At 38.2% G+C, this 20949-nt stretch overlaps 1 protein-coding gene and 1 pseudogene across 1 annotated transcript in view; one reads left to right on the forward strand and one right to left on the reverse strand.

Annotated features, from left to right (window-relative positions):
* Positions 1–296: 296 nt before the first annotated feature.
* The window catches only part of BBS4 (Bardet-Biedl syndrome 4), a 51294-nt gene continuing 30641 nt past the window's right edge, over positions 297–20949 (forward strand). Inside the window, exons 1-2 of the mRNA XM_044231969.1 lie at positions 297–334; positions 6809–6860. Of these exons, the coding sequence (XP_044087904.1) occupies positions 311–334; positions 6809–6860 (76 nt within the window). The 5' untranslated portion in view covers positions 297–310. The remainder of the gene's footprint in view (positions 335–6808; positions 6861–20949) is intronic.
* Positions 18842–19229, reverse strand: LOC122894322 (annotated as a pseudogene).

A 20949-nucleotide genomic window follows, 5' to 3' on the forward strand; every position in this document is an offset into this window, starting at 1 on the left:
GCCATTCCAGCCAGCGCTGTCCCGAGCGTCTCTAGCAGTGCCCAGGGCGGTCAGGGGTTGCCCTAGAGGAAAAGAACCTCTGTATTCCCTCACCCGGCCCAACAGCGTCAAGCCGTGGGTAAAGCTGCATCCCAGCCTGCCCAGGTTTCCCGAAAACCCCCCCGGGCGTCCTACCCAACGACCGCTTTAGTTCCCCACTCAGGCCCCTCCCAGCTACCCCAGCTCCACGACTTCCGTTTGCCTGGTCGTCTGGGAAACCGGCAACTTCCGGCCGCGAAGCGGGGGAGGGGGGGCGCGGAGCGGAGCCAAGATGGCTGAGGAGAGGCGTGCGATGGTGAGCGCAGAGGTTCTCCTTAGTGTCCCGGCCGCCAGGCCGGGTAGGGCTGCCCCGGGCGGAGCGGAGAGGCGAGGCAGGCTGGCGGTCGGTTGTCCCGTGAGGAATGCGGAGCGGACTCTGGAGCCGCTCGGGGTGCGCGGGGCGACACGGCCCCGCTCCTGGAAGCTGGTCCGCCTGCGTAAGGCGGACTTCTTTGCTGCGCTGGGCCTGTGCTGGGCTTGTGGTCCCTTTTGGGGTGCGCTGGACGAAAAAGGGAGATTTTCATCAGAAATGGCTCTTTTCCTAGTCCTTTCTTTTCCTTCTCACGAGTTTTGGAAAGGAAGCACTACTGTTTGTGCAGAGACAGTTTGTGTTAATCCCCTGGATTGGGAGTTGACTGTGACAGAGCCTGGCAACTTTGAGCGTCACTGCCTTCTGCCGGTGGGTCGGGACCATGTTTTCTCTGTTGTAATTTAGTTTGGGAAGGGGCTGTTTGGGGATTCAGCTGAAGCTTGAGTTAGCCATTAATTAGACTCCACAGAACTGCTAATACAAAGTAGTCCAGATAAGTTCGGGATAACCCAGTGGTAGTTATTTATGAAGTGTATATTTATAATTGGATCTAATTTCTGTAAAGTTTTAAGTGTGAAAACGTGTCTGCTTTGCTTTAGTGTTCGGTTTCAAAGCATGTTCTACTCGTTAGAATGGCTTTATTAGGGGCACCTGGGTGGCTCAGTGGGTTGGGCCTCTACCTTCGGCTCCATTCTTGATCTCAGGCTCTTGGGATCGAGCCCCCACATGGAGCTCTCTGCTCAGCGGGGAGCCTGCGTCCCCTGCCAACCCCCCCGCGCCGCCCCGCCTGCCTCTCTGCCTACTTGTGATCTCTGTTAAAAAAAAAAAAGGAATGATTTTATTAGTTATCTATTTGGAACGTATTGCTTTGAAAAACAACCTTGGAAATACAGGAGACAAAATAGCAGTTTTGGGCTGACGGTTTTACAACTTAGTTTTGGCCGTTAAGGAGCAAGGCCAATACTGTCTATCAGTGGGTTTTGTTTTCTATTCTCTTTTCATGTCCAGAGAAGTCAGATTATTTTTGGTGTAATCATACAATTCTGAATACAGGGAAGGAGGCCCAAAGCAAAGACTTTTAAGCTGTAAACTAAAAAAAAAAAAAAAAAAAAAATTAAATAGCATGATTAGTGTTACTGGGTTTTAGATATTAGAAATGTGAAAGAAAATAGTTCACCTACAGAAATGTAAGTTATACTGCTAACACTGTGTTGTAAATAGAGCTTATTCTCTAGTGCTCCTTGCAGATATGATCATAAATAGAATATGAACTTGATTTCTCTGATGGCAGAATTGTCCAGTACTTTTGAATCTAATTCTAAATTCTAATTCCATTCTAAAGAGAATGGCTGTTCAGTATGACTGTAGCACTTGAACCTGAAGTTAAGCTGTTCGTTTTCATTATTGTCAAGTTTATTGCTGGCAGTGTTTTATTTGTAGTAATTTCAGCTTTTCACATTACTGCTGCAGGGAGATTTGAATTTCTGCCCTTTTTGGAAGCGATCTGGTATCTTGTAATAAAATTAAAAGGGCCTAACAGTCTCATTCAGTCAATCAACAGACCAGTATCCCACTGAAATAAAAGCAGAATATAGGCATATAGTGCAAGGGTATTCATTTCAATATTGTTTATAATGACAAAATGCCAGAGACAAGGTGATACCCATTAATAGGGTAATAGATGACTTCTGATACTTCCATTCTGAGAATTATTATGCAGCTATAAAAAAGTGTTATTAGAACTGGGGATGCCTGTGTGGCTTAGTCGTTGTCTGCCTTCAGCTCAGGTCATGATCCCAGGGTCTTGGGATGGAGCCCCACTTTGGGCTCCCTGCTCAGTGGGGAGCCTGCTTCTCCCTCCTTCACTCCCTCTACTTGTGTTCCCTCTCTCTCTCTTTCTGCTAAATAAATAAATTTTAAAAATCTTAAAAAAAAAAGTGTTAGCACTATATATGTTGATGGGGATGGTATACATTTTAAAAAAGCTAAATATGGAGTGGAGTGTTAAAAAACAAAATTTAACTGAATAGACTTTAAAGATCTTATTGGCTTTATTCCGTGATTAATGAATTAATCAATTAGTGACTTAATGAATTAATGATTACAGCATTCATTCTGTACAAAATGGAAGACTTTCATAGGCAGAAAGGAGTGGAACAGGGAAGTTATACTAGACAAAAAGTTTGGTTATTGCAAGGTCACTTGCCTTTAGATGATGGCAGGGGTCTGTCAGGCATGTTACCTTGCTAATACTTATTGGGTGATTTTTTTTTTAATTAAAGATTTTATTTATTTATTTATTTGACAGAGACACAGTGAAAGAGGGAACAGAAGCAGCGACAGAGGGAGAGGGAGAAGCAGGCCTCCCGCTGAGCAGGGAGCCCCATGCGGGGCTCAGTCCTAGGGCTCTGGGATCATGAACCAAGCCGAAGGCAGACGCCCAATGACTGAGCCACCCAGGTGCCCCTAATTTTTTTTGAGACTTTTTTAAAAAAAGTTTTTATTTCTTTATTTGACAGAGATAGTGCAAGCAGAGGGGGAGTGGCAGGCAGAGGGAGAGGGAGAAGCGGGTTCCCAGCTGAGCACCGCTTGATCCCAGGACATGGATCCTGACCTGAGCTGAGGGCAGTCACTTAACCGACAGCCACCCAGGCATCCCAAGTCTTAATGTTATTTTAACTGACATTTACCTGATTATTAATGGGGTGGAGGCAGTAGTGGTTGCCCCTTTTCCTTTTTTGTTCAATGCCTGATTCATGTATTTTGCTTTTTCTTTCTTCTTCTTTTTCTTTTTTTAAGAATTTTTACTTATTTATTTGAGAGAGCAGAGCTAGTGAGGGGAGAACAGGAGGGGTGGGGGGGAGGGACAGAAGAAGAGGGAGGGATAGAGGGAGAGGGAGGAGCAGACTCCCGGTTGAGCAGGAAGCCTGATGTGGGGCTCCATCCCAGGACCCTGGGATCATGATCTGAGCCTAAGGCAGACACTTACTGAGCCACCCAGGAGCCCCATGTTTTGCTTATTTTTCTACTTCGATATTTTTCTTATTTTCTTTTTATTTTTTGTTTTGTAGTTACAGTTTCTGGCTGTTCATCCTTATCTTTTTTTTTTCTTTCTTTTTTTTTGGTTTTGTATTGCAAATATCTGCTCTTAGTTTTCTGTCTTCCCTTCCTTTTTGGAACAGAAGTTCTTAATTTTAATGTAGTTGAGTATTTAGATCTTTTCTCAATTGGTTTGTGCTTTTATATCTTCCTGAAGTAATCTTTCCCTAGCCTATATTTTCTCTAGAGCTTTTTAAAATTTGCCTTGTTCATTTTAGTCGTCTATCTTAATTCATTTTAATTTCCCTTATAAAGCTTTGTCTCTTGAAGTCTGTTTTGTTTAATGTTAATATTGCTACTTTAGTTTTCTTTTTGTTTCTGTTTTCCTGGTGTAAATTTTTCTATCATTTACTTTGCTTTTCTGTTTTAGATATGTCTTTATATAAATAGCATACGTCTAGATTTTTAAAAACATCTATCCTGATAATTTAACTGGAGAATTTGATTCTTTTCTCCTTCTTTTCTTGCCTTCTTTTTTTCTTTTTTGCTGAGTTTCTTTTTTCTCTCTCCTCTTCTCATTTAATTACCTGTAACTTATATATAATTTTTAATATTACATATTGAACTGAAAGTTCAAATTTAAAATTCAGTAATGTAGGGATTATCAAATGCTTTATTACCCTTTGCCTTCTGCCAGTTCATGCAACTGTTGTTCAGTTTTGTAGTTTTTGTGTTTCTCAACACCACAAATTACACTTTTGTATTATTTAGTCAGTGAGTGTTTAGAATACTTCCATATTTTACCAGTTCCTTTGCTCATTCCACTCCTTCATTCTGGGGTTCTTCTTCTTCTTCTTTTTTTTTTTTTTTAAGATTTTATTTATTTTTCTGACAGACACCGTGAGAGAGGGAACACAAAAAGGGGGAGTGGGAGAGGGAGAACAGGCTTCCCGTGGAGCAGGGAGCCTGATGCAGGGATTGATCCCAGGACCCTGGGATCATGACCTGATGCGAAGGCAGACACCTAATGACTGAGCCAACTAGGCGCCCCTGGGGTTCTTTTCCTTTTTCCTAATGTGTATCCTTTAAAAAGTTTATTTAAACAACATTTTTTTTTAAGTTTTTTTTTTTTTCTTTAAGTAATCTCTACACGCAGCATGGGGCTCAGACTTAAAACACTGAGATCAAGAGTCACATTCTCTTCCAACTGAGCCAGCCAGGTGCTGTGAAAGTTAGTTTTGATAGATGTAAGAGTTTAGATCTGAGGTTGGCAAACCACTTTTTAAAAGGGCCAGTAATAAATATTTTGGGCTTTGTGAGCCAGTCTCTGTCGCAAGTAACTCAGCTATGCAGTTGTAGTGTGGAAACAACCATCGACAATAAATAAACGTGTATGTGACGGTGTTCTGATAAAATTTTATTTTAGACACTTAAATTTGAATTTTATACAATTTTCAGGAGTTAAAAAATATTAAAAAATGTAAAAACCATTAAAAATGTAAAAACACGGATGCCTCTGTAGCCCTATTGTTTGAGTGTCTGACTCTTGGTTTTGACTCAGGTCATGATCTCATGCTCATGGGGTTGAGCCCTGCATCAGGCTCCCTGGTCTACTTCAGATTCTTTCCCCCGTGCCCTTGCCTGCTCACACAAGTATGCATGCTCACTCACTCGCTCTCTCTCTCTAAATAAATAAGTAAATAAGTAAATAAATAAAATCTTTTTAAAAAAATGTAAAAGACATTCTTAGTTTGTTGGTCATATAAAAATGGGCTGAATTTGTTTGACCTGCAGGCCATAGTTCGCTGACCTTGTGTTTAGATTAACATTCATTTTACTTAGCACCTGAGACATGGGAGTGATTTTTCTTATCATGTCTTTATGTGATATTATTTACCATTTTCAGTTGTTGAGATCCCAGCTGTCAGTCTAATTGTCTTTTCTGTATAGCTCATCTGGTGATACTTTTTTTTTTTTTTTCTTGGATGCTTTTAAGAACTTTTTGTCTGTGGTTGCAGGTCCTTGTGAAAATGCAAGTGTGGGTTTATTTTCATTTAACCTGGTCAGGATTGGTTGAGCATTCTGAATCTAAAGATTAGTGTCTCTCATTACTTCTGGAAATTTTCAACCATTATTTTTGCTTATATCTTACCATATCATAAGTAACATAGGAAGTAGTTATAAGAAAAATCCATTTGAAGATTTCCTGCAAAGTTAGGGCGCCTGGGTGGCTCAGTGGGTTAAGCCGCTGCCTTCGGCTCAGGTCATGATCTCAGGGTCCTGGGATCGAGTCCCGCATCGGGCTCTCTGCTCAGCAGGGAGCCTGCTTCCTCCTCTCTCTCTCTGCCTGCCTCTCTGCCTGCTTGTAATCTCTCTCTGTCAAATAAATAAATAAAATCTTTAAAAAAAAAAAAAAAGTTAGAGCATAAGATAGTATTTACTATATTCAGTAATGTCCCTTTAAAAAAAAAAACTCCCTCTTAGGGGCGCTGAGTGACTCATTTGGTTAAGCAGCCAACTCTGATTTCAGCTCAGGTCATGATCTCAGGGTCCTGGGATCAATCCCTGCATCAGGCTACATGCTTAGCAGGGAGTCTGCTTGAGGATTCTCTCTCCCTCTCCCGTTGCCCCTCCCCCTTGCTCATACTTGCTCTCTCCCTCTCTGAATTAAGTAAATCTTTTTTATTTTTTTTATTTTTTTTTATTTTTTTTTAAAACTTAAGTAAATCTTAAAAAACAAACAGCAACCCAACTCCTTGAGTTGACTGCTAGGTAATTTCTGTATAGATGACCTCATAAACTTCTTTTTATCAAAGTTACTACTTTTTTGGTTTGGTTGTTAAGATGTATAGCATTAAGTATAATGGTAATATGCAGTGCCTAAGAACTTAGTACATTTATTTGTGCACATTTTATGCATTATAATTATATATTACACAGGGTGTCTAGGTGGCTCAGTTGGTTAAATGTCTGATTCTTGGTTTCTGCTTGGATCATGAGCTTGGGGTCATGGGATCAAGCCCCACATCAGTCTCCTCACTCTGTCTAGAGTTTGCTTGAGATTCCTTCACCTTCTCCCTCCTCCCGCTCATGCTCTCTTTCAAATAAATAAAACCTTAAAAATATGTATAATTATATATTACACATAAGTATATATTATAAGTATGCATTACACATTAGTAATAGTTTGGATAGCAAATGTATGACTTGACATTTGCTTTTTAAACCACATTAAAAATGATTTTTAATTTTTCATTGTGCCTGTGTGTAGTTAATGGATTAATTGCATGATTGGAGAACTACTGATTATGATTATTTGAATGCTTTTTTAAGTCAGCAAAATTTATGGCGATGGTTTAACAGAGACTTCTCTGTTTTCAGAGAACTCCCTTTCCTGCATCTGCTGAATCTCGGAAACCCCGGCTAAAAAAAGGTTGGTATGCAGTTTCATTGTATGTGTCTATTTGCACAGAATTTCTATTGATTCTTTGTTGTGTATGCATTAGAGCTTTTAAAAATGTGACTTTTGGAGAAAAGCAGTAATTGTCTAAATATTCCTCCACACCATGCTCTTATTTTATGGAGTTGTTAGATATTTTGGGATTGATTTTGCCTGTAAATATGTTTAAATGGGCCTTTATTATTATGTCAGTATGTATTTTCTTCTTGTGGAAAAAAAACACTGTGAAGTTCCCATGGTACGTATCAGACCTCATATAATCTCATGTCTATGTTAAGTAAGTATGAGGTTTTATGAAAATTGAGTCTGTGAAGACTAGGTAAGGGCATATACTATGAAGAACTGCATTTAAAAATCTGATAGAGATATGTTCTATTTTATTTAAAGGAATAGGATTCCTTAATTTGTTAGCTTATAGTAAAGTCTTAGTAAGGCTTGTATCAAATTGCAGTGTACTATATTGGATATTCCATCGATGTCTAATAAGCATGTCTAATGTCTAACAAACTTAGAAAATACCCAATCTTTTTATTTAGCAGAAAAGACCATCTATTTTATTATTTACCCATGTATCTATTATTTTCTAGATGAGGAAACCAAGGCTGAGGGAAGGGGCATGACTTATCCAGAGTCATGGGTGTAGTTCTTGTCTGCATTATGAGTTATGTTTAACAGGCAGTACATCCTTTTGCAGCATGTGTTTTCCTGTTGTCTGCTAAGATTTTTAAATTTCATTTGCCAGTAAATTGTTTAGCTTACTTGGGGAATTTCTGTTCCTCTGAAATTATAAAGTTGTTGGAACATATGATTGCCTTCAGAACTTGTTTTCAGAGTTTTTCAGAAATACTTCTTTCATTGAAAGAGCATTACATCTATAATTTAGATTATTTGTGAAGCTTAGGTGTTTCTTATAATATCTAACATAGTTGCTAATATTTTTTACATCATTTCTGGACATGAGAACCATCTTGCTGTGATGTTTCTCATTCCGTTTAAATGCTGATGTATTTGGCTATTAGGTAGCTAGGGGCTAGTGAGTTTTATGATTGTTTCTCCAGTGTTCTTTCCATCTTCCTCCAGAGTCAAACTCCATGGTTTGACTGACTCCCAGTCCAGGAGAGCTCTAATTAGTATATACCAGTAAAAAATTGGCCTGTCCCCAACTCAGGCTAATGAGATACAAAGCTGATAGCTATGGGGTAAAGGGTCACATTTGACACGTTATGCTATAAGAAGTAACAGTGCTAGTTGAGAGGCAGTGTGGGGGGCTTGGGAGGGTAGGAAAAGAATAAATGAAACAAGATGGGATTGGGAGGGAAACAAACCTAAGAGACTCTTAATCTCACAAAACAAACTGAGGGTTGCTGGCAGGGGAGGGGAGGGAGAGAGGGTGGTTGGGTTATGGACATTGGGGAGGGTATGTGCTATGGTGAGTCCTGTGAGGTGTGTAACCCTGACAATTTACAGACCTGTATCCCTGGGGCTAATAGTACATTATATGTTAATTAAAAAAATTATTAAAAAAAAAAAGGAAGTAACAGTGCTGTAGTGCCCCATCTAATCCTTTCTTCCCACTTTCTGATTTCTGTGATTAAAATTTGGTTTTTCCTGTTCTTGAATCTTCATACATGAGTACTTACCAGTTCCAGGACCAGTGATAGGTGTCGGGAATACAAAGAGATAAATAGGGCATGGATTCTGCCCTCAGGGATTGGCAGACTTCAGGACATAGAAGATATAAGCAAATTATTGAAGTGTAGTGTTTGCCTTCCAGTTTTTTCAACTCTTTTTGTATGAAATGTCTAGAACTCTTTGCTATTATTGCTTTGGTTCTCTGGTGAAATTCATTGTTCCCCCTGGAAGTATAAAGGTCAGGACTAAATAGAATATTTCAGGTGTGAACAAGACCAAGTGGAATGTCTGGAAGGTAATAATCTCTTCATCTGGATCTTTTATTTCTTTTAGCACAGAGTCTAATTAATTAGCACAGAGTCTAATTGCCTTTTGGTCACCCATTTTACACATTTGCAATACCACTACATTTTACAGTTCGAAGGATATCATTCATGTAGAATACAATGACTACAGTGTAAATGACACCTTTGGAGTTGTGCAGAGAAGTGTCACAGGCACCTAAAATATCAAGGGTATACCTCTTAACCTTCCTTAATTTTCTGGGTTCCACAGCCCAAGATTTTATCTGTCAGAATGGTGAATTACATTCACTCTTTGGAATGTTGTGCTGGCTTTTGAATTCCTGGGGTAAACCCCACATGGTCATGATGTATTAACCTTTTTACATGTTACTAGATTCAATTTGCTAATTTTTGTTAAGGACTTTTGCTCTGTTCATGAGGGCTGTTGGTCTTTGTTATTATTGTTCTTTTTTTTTTTTGCAATGATTTTGTCTTTTTATGGTATCAGGGTTATGCTGGCCTCAAAACAAGTTGGGAGCTATTCCCTCTTCTCTTTCCTGGAAGACTTCGTATAGAATTGGTGTTGTGTCTTAAATGTTTGCTAGAGTGTGACAGTGAAGTAGTCTATGTCTGGATTTCCTCTTTGTTGGAAGACATTTAAGTACAAACTCAGTTTCTTTTTTTTTTTTTAAGATTTTATTTATTTATTTGACAGAGAGACAGATCACAAGTAGGCAGAGAGGCAGGCAGAGAGAGAGAGGGGGAAGCAGGCTCCGTGCTGAGCAGAGAGCCGGATGTGGGGCTCAATCCCAGGACCCTGGGATCATGACCTGAGCCGAAGGCAGAGGCTTTAACCCACTGAGCCACCCAGGCGCCCCAAACTCAGTTTCTTTAATAGATACGGGGCTATTCAGATTGTATGTATTTTTTTTAAAGATTTTATTTATTTATTTGACAGAGATCACAAATAGGTAGAGAGGCAGGCAGAGAGAGAGGAAGGGAAGCAGGCTCCCTGCTGAGCAGAAAGCCCAATGCAGGGTTGGATCCCAGGACCCCGAGACCATGACCTAAGCCGAAGGCAGAGGCTTAACCCACTGAACCACCCAGGTGCCCCAGATTATATGTATTTCTTCAGGGAGAGATTTGGTAATGTTTTTCTTTCAAAGAAATTTTGTCCATTTCATCTCAGGTACCAAATTTATTGGCATAAAGGTCATGATACTCCTGTATTTTTCTTTTAATGTCTTTTTAGACCTTCCTTTTAGGATGTGTTGTGGTAGTCCCTCTGTTCCTGATTTTGATGTTTATGTCTACTGTCTTTTTTTTCTTGGTCAGCTTGGTTAGAGGTTTATCCACTTTACTGATCTTTTCAAACAACAACTTTTGATTTTATTTTTTCTTCTCTCTTTTCTGTTTCAATTTCATTGATGTCTGCTCTTATCTAATACTGTGTTTAATTTGCAGTTTCTTTTTTCTTTCCGCAGTTTCTTAAGGTAGAAACTTAGATTATTGGTTTGGGATCTTCTTTTCTGTTGTAAGCATTTAGTGCTTTATATTTCCTTCTAAACACTGTTTAACTGGTTCATATACATTTCAAATGTTTTGACTTTTATAAACTTCTAAATATTTTAAAATTTCCTTTGTGTTCCCCTTTAACCCATGTACAATTAAGAAAAGTATTGATTAATTTCCCTAAATATGGGGTTTTTCCAGATATTTCTTTTTTGTTGTTACTGGTTTCTAGTTTATTTTTTATTTTTTATTTTTTTTAAAGATTTTATTTATTTATTGGACAGAGAGAAATCACAAGTAGATGGAGAGGCAGGCAGAGAGAGAGAGGGAAGCAGGCTTCCTGCTGAGCAGAGAGCCCGATGCGGGCCTCGATCCCAGGACCCTGAGATCATGACCCGAGCCGAAGGCAGCGGCTTAACCCACTGAGTCTAGTTTATTTTAATTCTAGTTATAGTTAAAAAACATACTTTATATGATTTGTTTTATGGCCCAGAATGTGGTCTATGTTGGTGAATATTCCATGTGCTTTGAAAAAAAGGTGTATTGTTCTGTTGGATGGGGTAATCTATAAATGTCAGGTCAAGTTGTTTGATAATGTTGTTCATCTTTGTACTTATTGATACAGATATTAATATCCTTATCGAGAAGATACTGATAACCCTTAATGAGAGAAAAGTGTTGAAGTAGGCACATGTAATTATGGGTTTGTCTGTTTCTACTTAAAGATCTATCAATTTCTGGGATGCCTGGGTGGCTCAGTTGGTTAAGCGGCTGCCTTTGACTCAGATCATGATCCCAGTGTCCTGGGATCGAGTCCCACATCAGGCTCCTTGCTCAGCAGGGAGCCTGCTTCTCCCTCTGCCTCTGCCTGCCACTCTGTCTGCTTGTGCTCACTCTCTCTGACAAATAAAATCTTAAAAAAAAAACTATCAATTTTTACTTTTGTATTTTAAAGATCTGTTGTTGGATGCAAAAACATTTAGGGTTGTTTGAGTTCTTGGTGAATTGGCTCTTTTATCATTATGGAATGTCTCTCTTCTATTCCTGATAATATTCCTTATTTGAAGTCAGCTTTGTCTGATGATAATAGAGCTGTTCCAGTTTTGCTTTGATTAGTGTTTGTATGGTAATGTGTAGTTTACATACAGTTAAATTCACCTTTTTTTTAAAAAAAAAACATAAAGTTCTGGGAGTTTTGACAAGTGAAAATAGTCATGTGACTACCACCACCACCTCAATCAAGGTATGGAACAGCTTGATCACTCTCAAAAATTGACCTTGACTTTGTAGTAAACCACTTCTTCCACTTCCAGTTGTTGGCAATCACTGATTTTTTTCTACCTATAGTTTGTCTCTTTGAGAATATCATTTATTTATATATTTTTAAGATTTTATTTATTTGAGAAAGAGTAGGAGCAAGCTCACAAGCAGGGGAAGTGGCAGGCAGAGGGAGAGGGAGAACCAGGCTCCCTGAGGAGCCAGGAACTGGATACAGGGTTCGATCCCAGAACCCTGAGATCTTGACCTGAGTCTAAGGCAGATGCTTAACCAACTGAGCCACTCAAATGCCCCGAGAATATCATTTAAATGAAGCATACATTATGTAACCTTTTGAGTGGCTTTTTTCACCTAGTGTAATATTTTTGAGATTTATCCATGTTGTGTGTTTGAGTTTCTATTTATTGATGAGTAGTATTCAGTTGTGTGTGTATACTGCAGCTCATTCATCCATCCATTCACCAAAGGACATTTGGGTTTTTGGCTATTACAAATACAGCTGCTATAGAAATATTTGCCTAGAGGGTTTTGTGTGAACATATTTTTATTTCATTTGTGAAGTGTCTTGGAACAGGATTGCTGGATGGTATTTTGAGTATCTGTTTAGTTTTATTGGAAATTGCCAAACTGTTTTCCAAAGTAGTTAAACTGTTTTGTATTTCCTTCTGCAAAGTGTGAGTGTTCCTTATATATCATAAATTATTTGGGAAGTAGTCTCTCCTATTTAATTCTGGAAGTTTGTGGAGAATGGACTAATTTCATCCTTAAGTATTTGTTGTAATGTTTCTGTGAAGCCATTTGGGCCTGATGTTTTCTTTGTAGAAATGTTTTCAACAACAAATTCAACTTACTTAATAGAGATAAGGCTAAACAGATTAAAATAAAATCTTTAAAAAAAATAAAAAATAAAAAATAAAGACAATTTATCTTGGAAATCACTCTATATCAAATCATATTAATCTTTTTTTAAAAGATTTTATTTATTTGACAGACAGAGATCACAAGTAAGTAGAGAGGCAGGCAGAGAGAGAGAGGAGGAAGCAGGCTCCCTGCTGAGCAGAGAGCCCAATGCAGGGCTCGATCCCAGGACCCTGGGATCATGACCTGAGCCGAAGGCAGCGGCTAAACCCACTGAGCCACCCAGGCGCCCCTATCCATTTATTTTTTTAATGGACATAGGTGGTTTTCAACTTTAGGTTGTTGTGAATAATGCTGCAGTGAACATTGGTGCACAAATTTCTGTTTGAGATGCTGCTTTCATTACTTTTGGGTGTGTATCTAGGAATGGAATTGCTGGATCCTACAGTAATTCTATGTTTAGTTTTTTGAGGAAATGCCAGATTGTCTAATACAGCAGCTGCATGTGCAAAGGCTCTAATTTCTCCACATCCTTGCCAACATTGTTTTTTCTGCTGCCTTTTTTTTTTTTTTTTAACATAGCTATCCTAGTAGGTGTGATGTAGTATCTCACTGTGGTTACCATTTACATTTCCATAATGATGAAGGATATTGGGCGTCTCTTCTCATGTTCTTATTGGCCATTTGGATTTGTTCTTTGTAGAGCTATCCATCAAATGCTTTACCCATTTCTATAGTGAGTTGTCTTTTTGTTGTTGAGGTAATTTTTGAGGTTATTGACTTATTTCATTAGTGATTGATTCATGTCTTTTTTATTTTAAGTTATTTGCTTGTTATCTCAGGATTTTATTTAAAAATTTGATTCTGAGAACCTTATATACAGTACAGTTTTTTTATTATGTGATGTTAGTTGCCATACAGTACATCATTAGTTTTTTATGTAGTGTTCCGTGATTCATTGTTTGCATATTAACACCCAGTGCTCCATGCAGCACATGCCCTCCTTAATACCCATCACTGGACTAACCAATTCCCCCATCCTCCTCCCCTCTAAAACCCTCAGTTTGTTTCTCGGAGTCCGTAGTCTCTCATGTTTCATCTCCCCCTCTGAATCCCCCTCACTTCATTTTTCCCTTCCTTCTCCTAATGTCCTCCATGCTATTCCTTATGTTCCTCAAATAACTGAAACCATATGATGATTGGCTTTCTCTGCTTGACTTATTTCACTTAGCATAATCTCCAGTCCCATCCATGTTGATGCAAAAGTTGGGTATTCATCCTTCCTGATGGCTGAGTAGTATTCCATTGTATATATGGACCACATCTTTATCCATTTGTCTGTTGAAGGGCATCTCTACTCTGTCCACAGTTTGGCTGTTGTGGCCATTGCTGCTATGAACATTGGGGTGCACATGGCCCTTCTTTTCACTGCATCTGTATCTTTGGAGTAGATACCCAGTAGTGCGATCGCTGAGTCATAGGGTAGCTCTATTTTTAACTTTTTTTGAGGAACTGTCACACTGTTTTCCAGAGTGGCTGCACCACCTTGCATTTCCACCAACAATGTAAGAGGGATCCCCTTTCTTTACAGCCTCTTCAACATTTGGTTTTTTCTTGGTTTGTCAATTTTTGCCATTCTAACTGGTGTGAGGTGTGAGGTGATGTCTCAGTGTGGGTTTTTTTTTTTTTAAAGATTTTATTTATTTATTTGAGAGAGAAAGAGAGAGCATGAGAAGAGGGAGGGTCAGAGGGTGAAGCAGACTCCCTGCCAAGCAGGAAGCCCGATGTGGGACTCGATTCCGGGACTCCAGGATCATGACCTGAGCTGAAGGCAGTCCCTTAACCAACTGAGCCACCCAGGCGCCCTCAGTGTGGTTTTGATTTGAATTTCCCTGATGGCTAATGATGATGAACATTTTTTTCATGTGTCCGTTAGCCATTTATACAGTACCCATTTAGTTTAAAAAAGACAACATTTTTTTCTCTCTCTTCAGTCTGAAAAGAAAAACAGATTTAAAGGAATTGAAAGTCTAGTCTTGATTTAATTTTGGAGGTAAAGTTTTAGCTAAGCATTGTCCTCTTTTTTCTCTTTAGTATCATGTAGAACTGGAGTGATGAGCAAGTTTTTTATATTTAAAAATTATCAAGGCACTTCTTGTGTGCAGAGAAATATGTGTGAATTGACATAATACTTCTGAGTAAAAGTTTGTCAGTAAGTATCAGGAACTATAAAAGTTCGTATTATTTAATTTAGTACTTCCTGTTTTAAGAATCTATCCTAACAGAGCATCCTCAACACATATGTAATTTTTTTCTTAAGCAAAATATTCATTACAGAATTATTGATAATAGTGATTTATTGGAAACAATCTACATGTTCACCAATAAAACAAGCTAAGTGATCATTCATTCATGTAAATAAATACTAAGTAGCTATTTAAAATAATGCTTATTTTTTAAAAGGATTTAGAATTGTCTACAGACAAATATTTTTCTTAAAAAGCACATATAAAAGGATTAAGAAGAAATATGATAAATTGATAACCATGATTATGATTATCATGATTATCTGTGAGTAGTGTGAACATGTGAGGTTTTAATTTTTTTTGTTGTTCCTTTCTGTATTTTCAGTAGTAAATAACAGAAAATCCAACTCAAAGTGGCTTAAATAATAAGACATTTTTTCGGATAATATAAGAGGAAGTCCAGAATTAGAATGGGTTCTAGCATTGGTCACACAATTCATTGATATATAAAGCCCTGAGTTCTTTCTGCTTTTCCACTCTGCTCTGCGATGTCTGTTTTTTCCTGAATTAAAGCTGCCATTAGCATTAGGCATCTGTTGGTCCAATGCCAGAGATATGGTCTGGCTTCCTATGGTTCTCTTTTAAAAATAAGAAAGGCCTTTTTTCCCCAAGAACCTCTTAGGAATACTCTCTTCATTGGGTCAAATTGATAGACCTGCCAGTCGTGGACAAGGGAGATAGGATTACCATGATTAGTTTAATTTAATCAATTGATAATGAGTGAATTTTGAGGAGTCAGGGTAATCATTGCTGGCTGCAGAGCACAGACAGATAGGTAAGTGGTATATGGATATATAAGTGAGGCTGCAGGGGAGGCTGTCAGACTGTCCTCCCTCTGGCACAGTGTTTTAGGAATCATGAGTGCTGAGCTTGCTTCTCTTTCCATTATCTGCGTCATCTCTGTTTTTCTCTTTCTGTTTATTCTGTCTCTTTGCTTATAGTGCTGCTGCTACTGATTACTTCTCTTTTCCTTTCTTTTGCCTTTTATGACAAAAACATTTTATTTAATTTTTAATTTTTTAAAAAAGATTTTATTTATTCATTAGACAGACAAAGATCACAAGTAGGCAGAGAAGCAGGCAGAGAGAGGAAAGCAGGCTCCCCACTGAGCAGAGAGCCTGACGCAGGGCTCGATCCCAGGACCCTGAGATCATGACCTGAGCCAAAGGCAGAGGCTTAACCCACTGAGCCACCCAGGTGCCCCGACAAAAACATTTTAAATAGTGTAGATATCTGAATCACACATTTTAATATTGTACGGGTTTGTAAAATGATTGATTCTGAAAAATAGAATATCAGAAAATAGTTTGTTTTGTATAAAACTTGCTTTAATATTATTCAGTAATTTTTCTTGAATTCTGATATGAAATTGGGCTTCCAGTTAAGATGATAAAGTAAACTCAAGTTTTGGTCACTCCTGCTCTAGATACAGAGCAATAAAGAATAAAATGTGAGTAGAAAAAAAATACAGTGCCAACCTGCAGGAATTGTCTTTAGGCAAATAGACTATTACAGAAAAAGGAAAGGATAATGGTTCTTATTTTATTTTAAAATCAGAAAAATCAACATAAGTTTATCATAGAAATTTGGAAAATATAAGGAATATAAAGAAAACAGGATAAATATCAGCCTTAAGAACTAATGAACTTTAGTTGAAAAATTAAACATTAAAGTAGTATTTTGCACAAAAAGCTTTCACATTACACTGTGAAATCCTTGGGTGTCTTATTAACCTGCAGTTCAGATTTTCTCAGCCTTGACAGTATTGACATTTTGGGCACAATAATTCTTTATGGTGGGAGATTAACCTCTATGTTGTAGGATGTTAACAGCATCACTAGCCTCTACCTAGTACAAGTTAGTAGTGCCCAGTTGTGACAACCAAACGTCTCCAGATATTGCCGTATGTCTCTTGGGTCCAAAATTATTCCTAGTTGAGAACCACTGCTTTGTTTAAACAGTACAACACTTGAAGGTGGAAGGCAGGAAGCTGATGAATTTAACATGAAGAGTTCACACAGAAGTTGAATTAGCAAGCAGAAAGACTTCATCTGAACAAGGAATGGTTGAGGGCATTTTGACTGAGCATCTCTGAGTCTGGACTTGGATGTTGTCTCCCCAAGACATCCCACCCCTCAGTCTGAGAGGCCTGTAATCCTCATTTGACTCTGGTCTTGAGGATGGTGACTGCCAGCTGTGGAAGGGGTAAATGACTTTCCGTTTGGGATTTTTGTCCAAATGTATCTGGACTTTTTCACAAACAAGGAACTTCTTGTTTGGAATTGTTTACCAGAATTACTTGATGGTTCTGAGAAAATAATATCCTACATGGGGCTACTTAAGTCCTCTTATTTTTCCCTATGGTATGACCTCAGGTGACTTTCTTCTGGCTTTCAGTTGAGGATCCTAACCATCACTGAGGTGAGTGAATTGATTTACTTCGTGGGTATATTTCCTTTGTTTAAGGAGTTTCCACTGGACGCCTTTTCCATTTGGGGGTGGCTATAGCACAGCATGAGTTTTGTCTATAACCTGAGATAACATAATTACTTGTGAGAAACTTGGTCTCAGCTTTAGGTTTGCTTTCAGGATATTTTTTTAATAGAAGACATTTTTTATTGAGGCAAAATATATGTAACATAAAATTTACCTCTTTAAACATTTTTAGATGTACAATTTAGTGGCATTAATTACATTCACTGTGTTGTACAACCATAACCACTATCTATTTCAAAACCTGTTTCATCATCATATACAAACACTATGTACCCATTAATTAATAACTCTCCATTTCTTCCTCATCTCTAAGCCCTTATAACCTCTGTTCTACTTTGTTTCTCTGAATTTGCCTCTTCTAATTGTTTCATATAAGCAAATTCATATAATATTTGCCTTTATGTATCTTGCTTTTATTCCACTTAGCATAATGTTTTCAAGGTTCATCTGTGTTGTAGCATGTTGTACGGAATTGCATTCCCTTTTAAGGCTGAATAATATTCCATTGTATGTATATACCACATTTTGTTTATCAGTTTGTTTGTTGATGGACATTTAGGTTGCTTCCATAGAGATTTTTTCTTTTGAATTAAAAAAAAATTTTTTTTAAATTTTAGGTAGGCTCCCCACCCAATGTGGGGTTTAAAATCACGGCCCTGAGCTTAAGAGTGATAGGCTCTACTGACTGTCTAGCCAGCTGCCCCTCCATAGATTATTTTTAATGTGTCAGGTTTGTTTTAAGGTTTATTTATTTATTTTAGAGTGGGGAGGGGGCAGAGGAAGAGAGAATCCCAGGAAGACTCCCCACTGAGAGCAGAGCCTGATGTGGAGCTTGAACCCATGACCCCGAGGTCAGACCCCAGTCAAAACCAATGCCCAACCCACTGTGCCACCCAGGCGCCCCATAATGTGTCAGTATTAAAGAATGTAAAGGTTGTGGAGGTTGGGAATGTTACAGATATTCTGGAAATACGTCATTTTCTATGCTGTGTATAACAATTTCTTCTACAAAGTAATTACTATCTGTTTTTTGGTTTCCAGTACTGATTTTATAGATATGTGCTTTTGACTTCATTAATACTGTTTCCTTTTTCTATGTTTCCATTCTTGCGTACATAGAATTGTAGAGTCAGAAGGTAATTTAATTGTTATCTAATTCAGTTTACAATTCACAAGAGATTGCTCTTACAGCATCTTTGATAAACAGTTATCTCACTTCAGTGTTTCCCCTGTAACAGTGAATGACTTTTATTGATTTGCTTTTTGAAGAGATAGTTAATCTTAATTGTCTCCATATCTTCAGTTCTGTTTTCTTAGTCTATTGTAATCTGGCTTTTATCCTACCACTTCACTGATTAAGTTGAGCTGAGCATTGGCATTTTTTTTTATTGTGGTAAAATATACAGAACATGAAATTTTTCATCTTAGCCATTTTCAAGTGTATAGTTTTGTGGCATTAAGTACATTCACATTGTTTAGCTGCTGTCACCACCGTCCATGTCCAAACTTTTCCATTTTCTCCAGCTGAATCTTTTTTGTTTCCTAAATTTTATTTTAAATTATACAAAATATTCCAGATCAACTAGTTCTAATCCTCATCTTCCTTCTCTTCCTCATCTTGGTTAATCCGGAAGTAATGTAATTCATAACTCTCTTTGCTGTTAGTGACTGTGTGCAGCCAGTCATGGAGATTGTTCTTCTTCAGGTGTGTTTTGGTGAGATATTTCAAATACCTTTTGGAAAAAGGCACCTCAGAAGTTACGGTAATCTTGCTTTTGCTCCTTTCAGTTGCTACCACCCCTCCACAGAGATTTCCAGCTTTTCCATTCGCTTTGATTCTCTCTTGAAGAAAACTGCTCAAAATTGGCAGCATCCATGATACCATCTTCTACAGGGTGGGTGCAATCAAGGGTAAACTTCAGAACTTGCTTTCTTTTTTTGCCCCCCTTTGCCACAAACTCTTTCACGGGTGCCATGGTGGCAGGAGAGGCAGAAAGGGCTCAGACTGAATCTTTGTACCCATTAAACAATAACTCCGCATTCCTCCCTTCCCCTAGCACCTGGGACTCACCATTCTACTTTCTTTTTCCTTTTTCTCTTTTTCTCCCCCCCCAGTTTTATTGAGATATAATTGACATGATATTATATTATATAATGATGATTTGATAGTGTGTATATTGCAAAGTGATTACTGCAGTAAGTTTAGTTAACATCCTCATATAATTTCAAAATTTGTGTGTGTGTGTGAGATGAGAACTTTTAAGATCTCTTAGTACTTTCAGATATATGGTTACTGTATTGTTTACATTAGTCACTGTGCTGTACTTTACATCCCAGAACTTATTTGTCTTATAATTGGAAGTTTATACCTTTTGACTCCCCTCATGCTTTTGCCCACCCTCCACCCCCACCACTGGCAATCACCAATCTGTTCTCTATGAGTTTGATTTTTTTCCTTTTAGATTCTGCATATCAGTGAAATCATACAGTTTATCTTTCCCTTTGACTTTACTTGACTTATCATAATGTCCTGTAGGCCCATCCATGTCATGAATGGAAAAAAAAGAATCTTTCTTTTTTTTGTGGCTGAATAGTATTCCTGTGTGTGTATATGTGTGTATCACATTTTCTTTATCAATAATATTCTACTTTCTGTCTCTTGATCAGTCCAGGTTTATGTCACATAAGTGGAATCATATGGTATTTGTCCTTTGTTTCTGGCTTATTGTAGTTAGCAGTAATATCTTCAGGGTTCATCCATGTGGTACATGTATTGGAATTTAATTCCTCTTTAAGGCTGAGTAATATTCCATTCCGTATTCCATAATATACCACATTTTATTTATCCATTCAGTCATTGATTGACATTTGAGTTGATTCACCTTCTATTGTCAGTAACACTGCTATGAACATTGGTGTACAAGTGTCTGAGTCCCTGTTTTTCTTTTCTCTCTCTTTCATTCATTCTTCTTTTTTTTTTTTTAAGAGTTCAGCTTTTTATTGAACATCTTATAAAAGAGATTTAGTGAAATAGACCAAAGTGCATGCTGTCAGCCTCCTCAGGTTCTTCTTTCTGTGGTTCACTTTCTTTCCTCAGCTGAGGCCACAGTGGTGAAGGGGGCAGGTCCGCCACCCTTTGCAGATGAGACTCCCGTGTAGACAATGGCCAGAGTCTTTGCACACAAGCCTGGTCAGAGAGGTTCAGCATTTACTTTGGCTGTATTGATGAGAGCATTGATTTTAACCTCCATAACCATCACCTCCTCATTGTGCAGGAGGGCCCAGGAGATGTCGGTGAAAGTGTTGGACTGGCAGCTGCCAGGCTATTCACAGGATGAAGTGGGGGCTTTGCCCCAACATGGCCTTAGCTTCTTTGGAAGGACTACTTTAGCAGCAAATGCAGAAATGGCTCCCTGCTTTCATTTCTTTTGGGTGTATACTTAATAGTGGAATTGCTGGATCATGTGGTAATTTTGTTGTTGTTGTTGTTGTTGTTTTTTAAGGAACAATGCTGTTTCTTTTTTAAGAAACATTTATTTCATTTAAATGGAAGTGCTAATAAGATCTATAGATCCTAAGCGTCCAAGTCTTTTTTTTTTTAAGATTTTATTTATTTATTTGTCAGAGAGGTAGAGAGACGGTGGGGGGTTGGTGGGGGGAGAGAGAGAGAGAACACAAGCCAGGGAGAGCAGCAGG

The sequence above is a fragment of the Neovison vison genome, chromosome 13, assembly GCF_020171115.1.
Source record: "Neovison vison isolate M4711 chromosome 13, ASM_NN_V1, whole genome shotgun sequence".
NCBI classification, from domain to species: Eukaryota; Metazoa; Chordata; class Mammalia; order Carnivora; family Mustelidae; genus Neogale; species Neogale vison.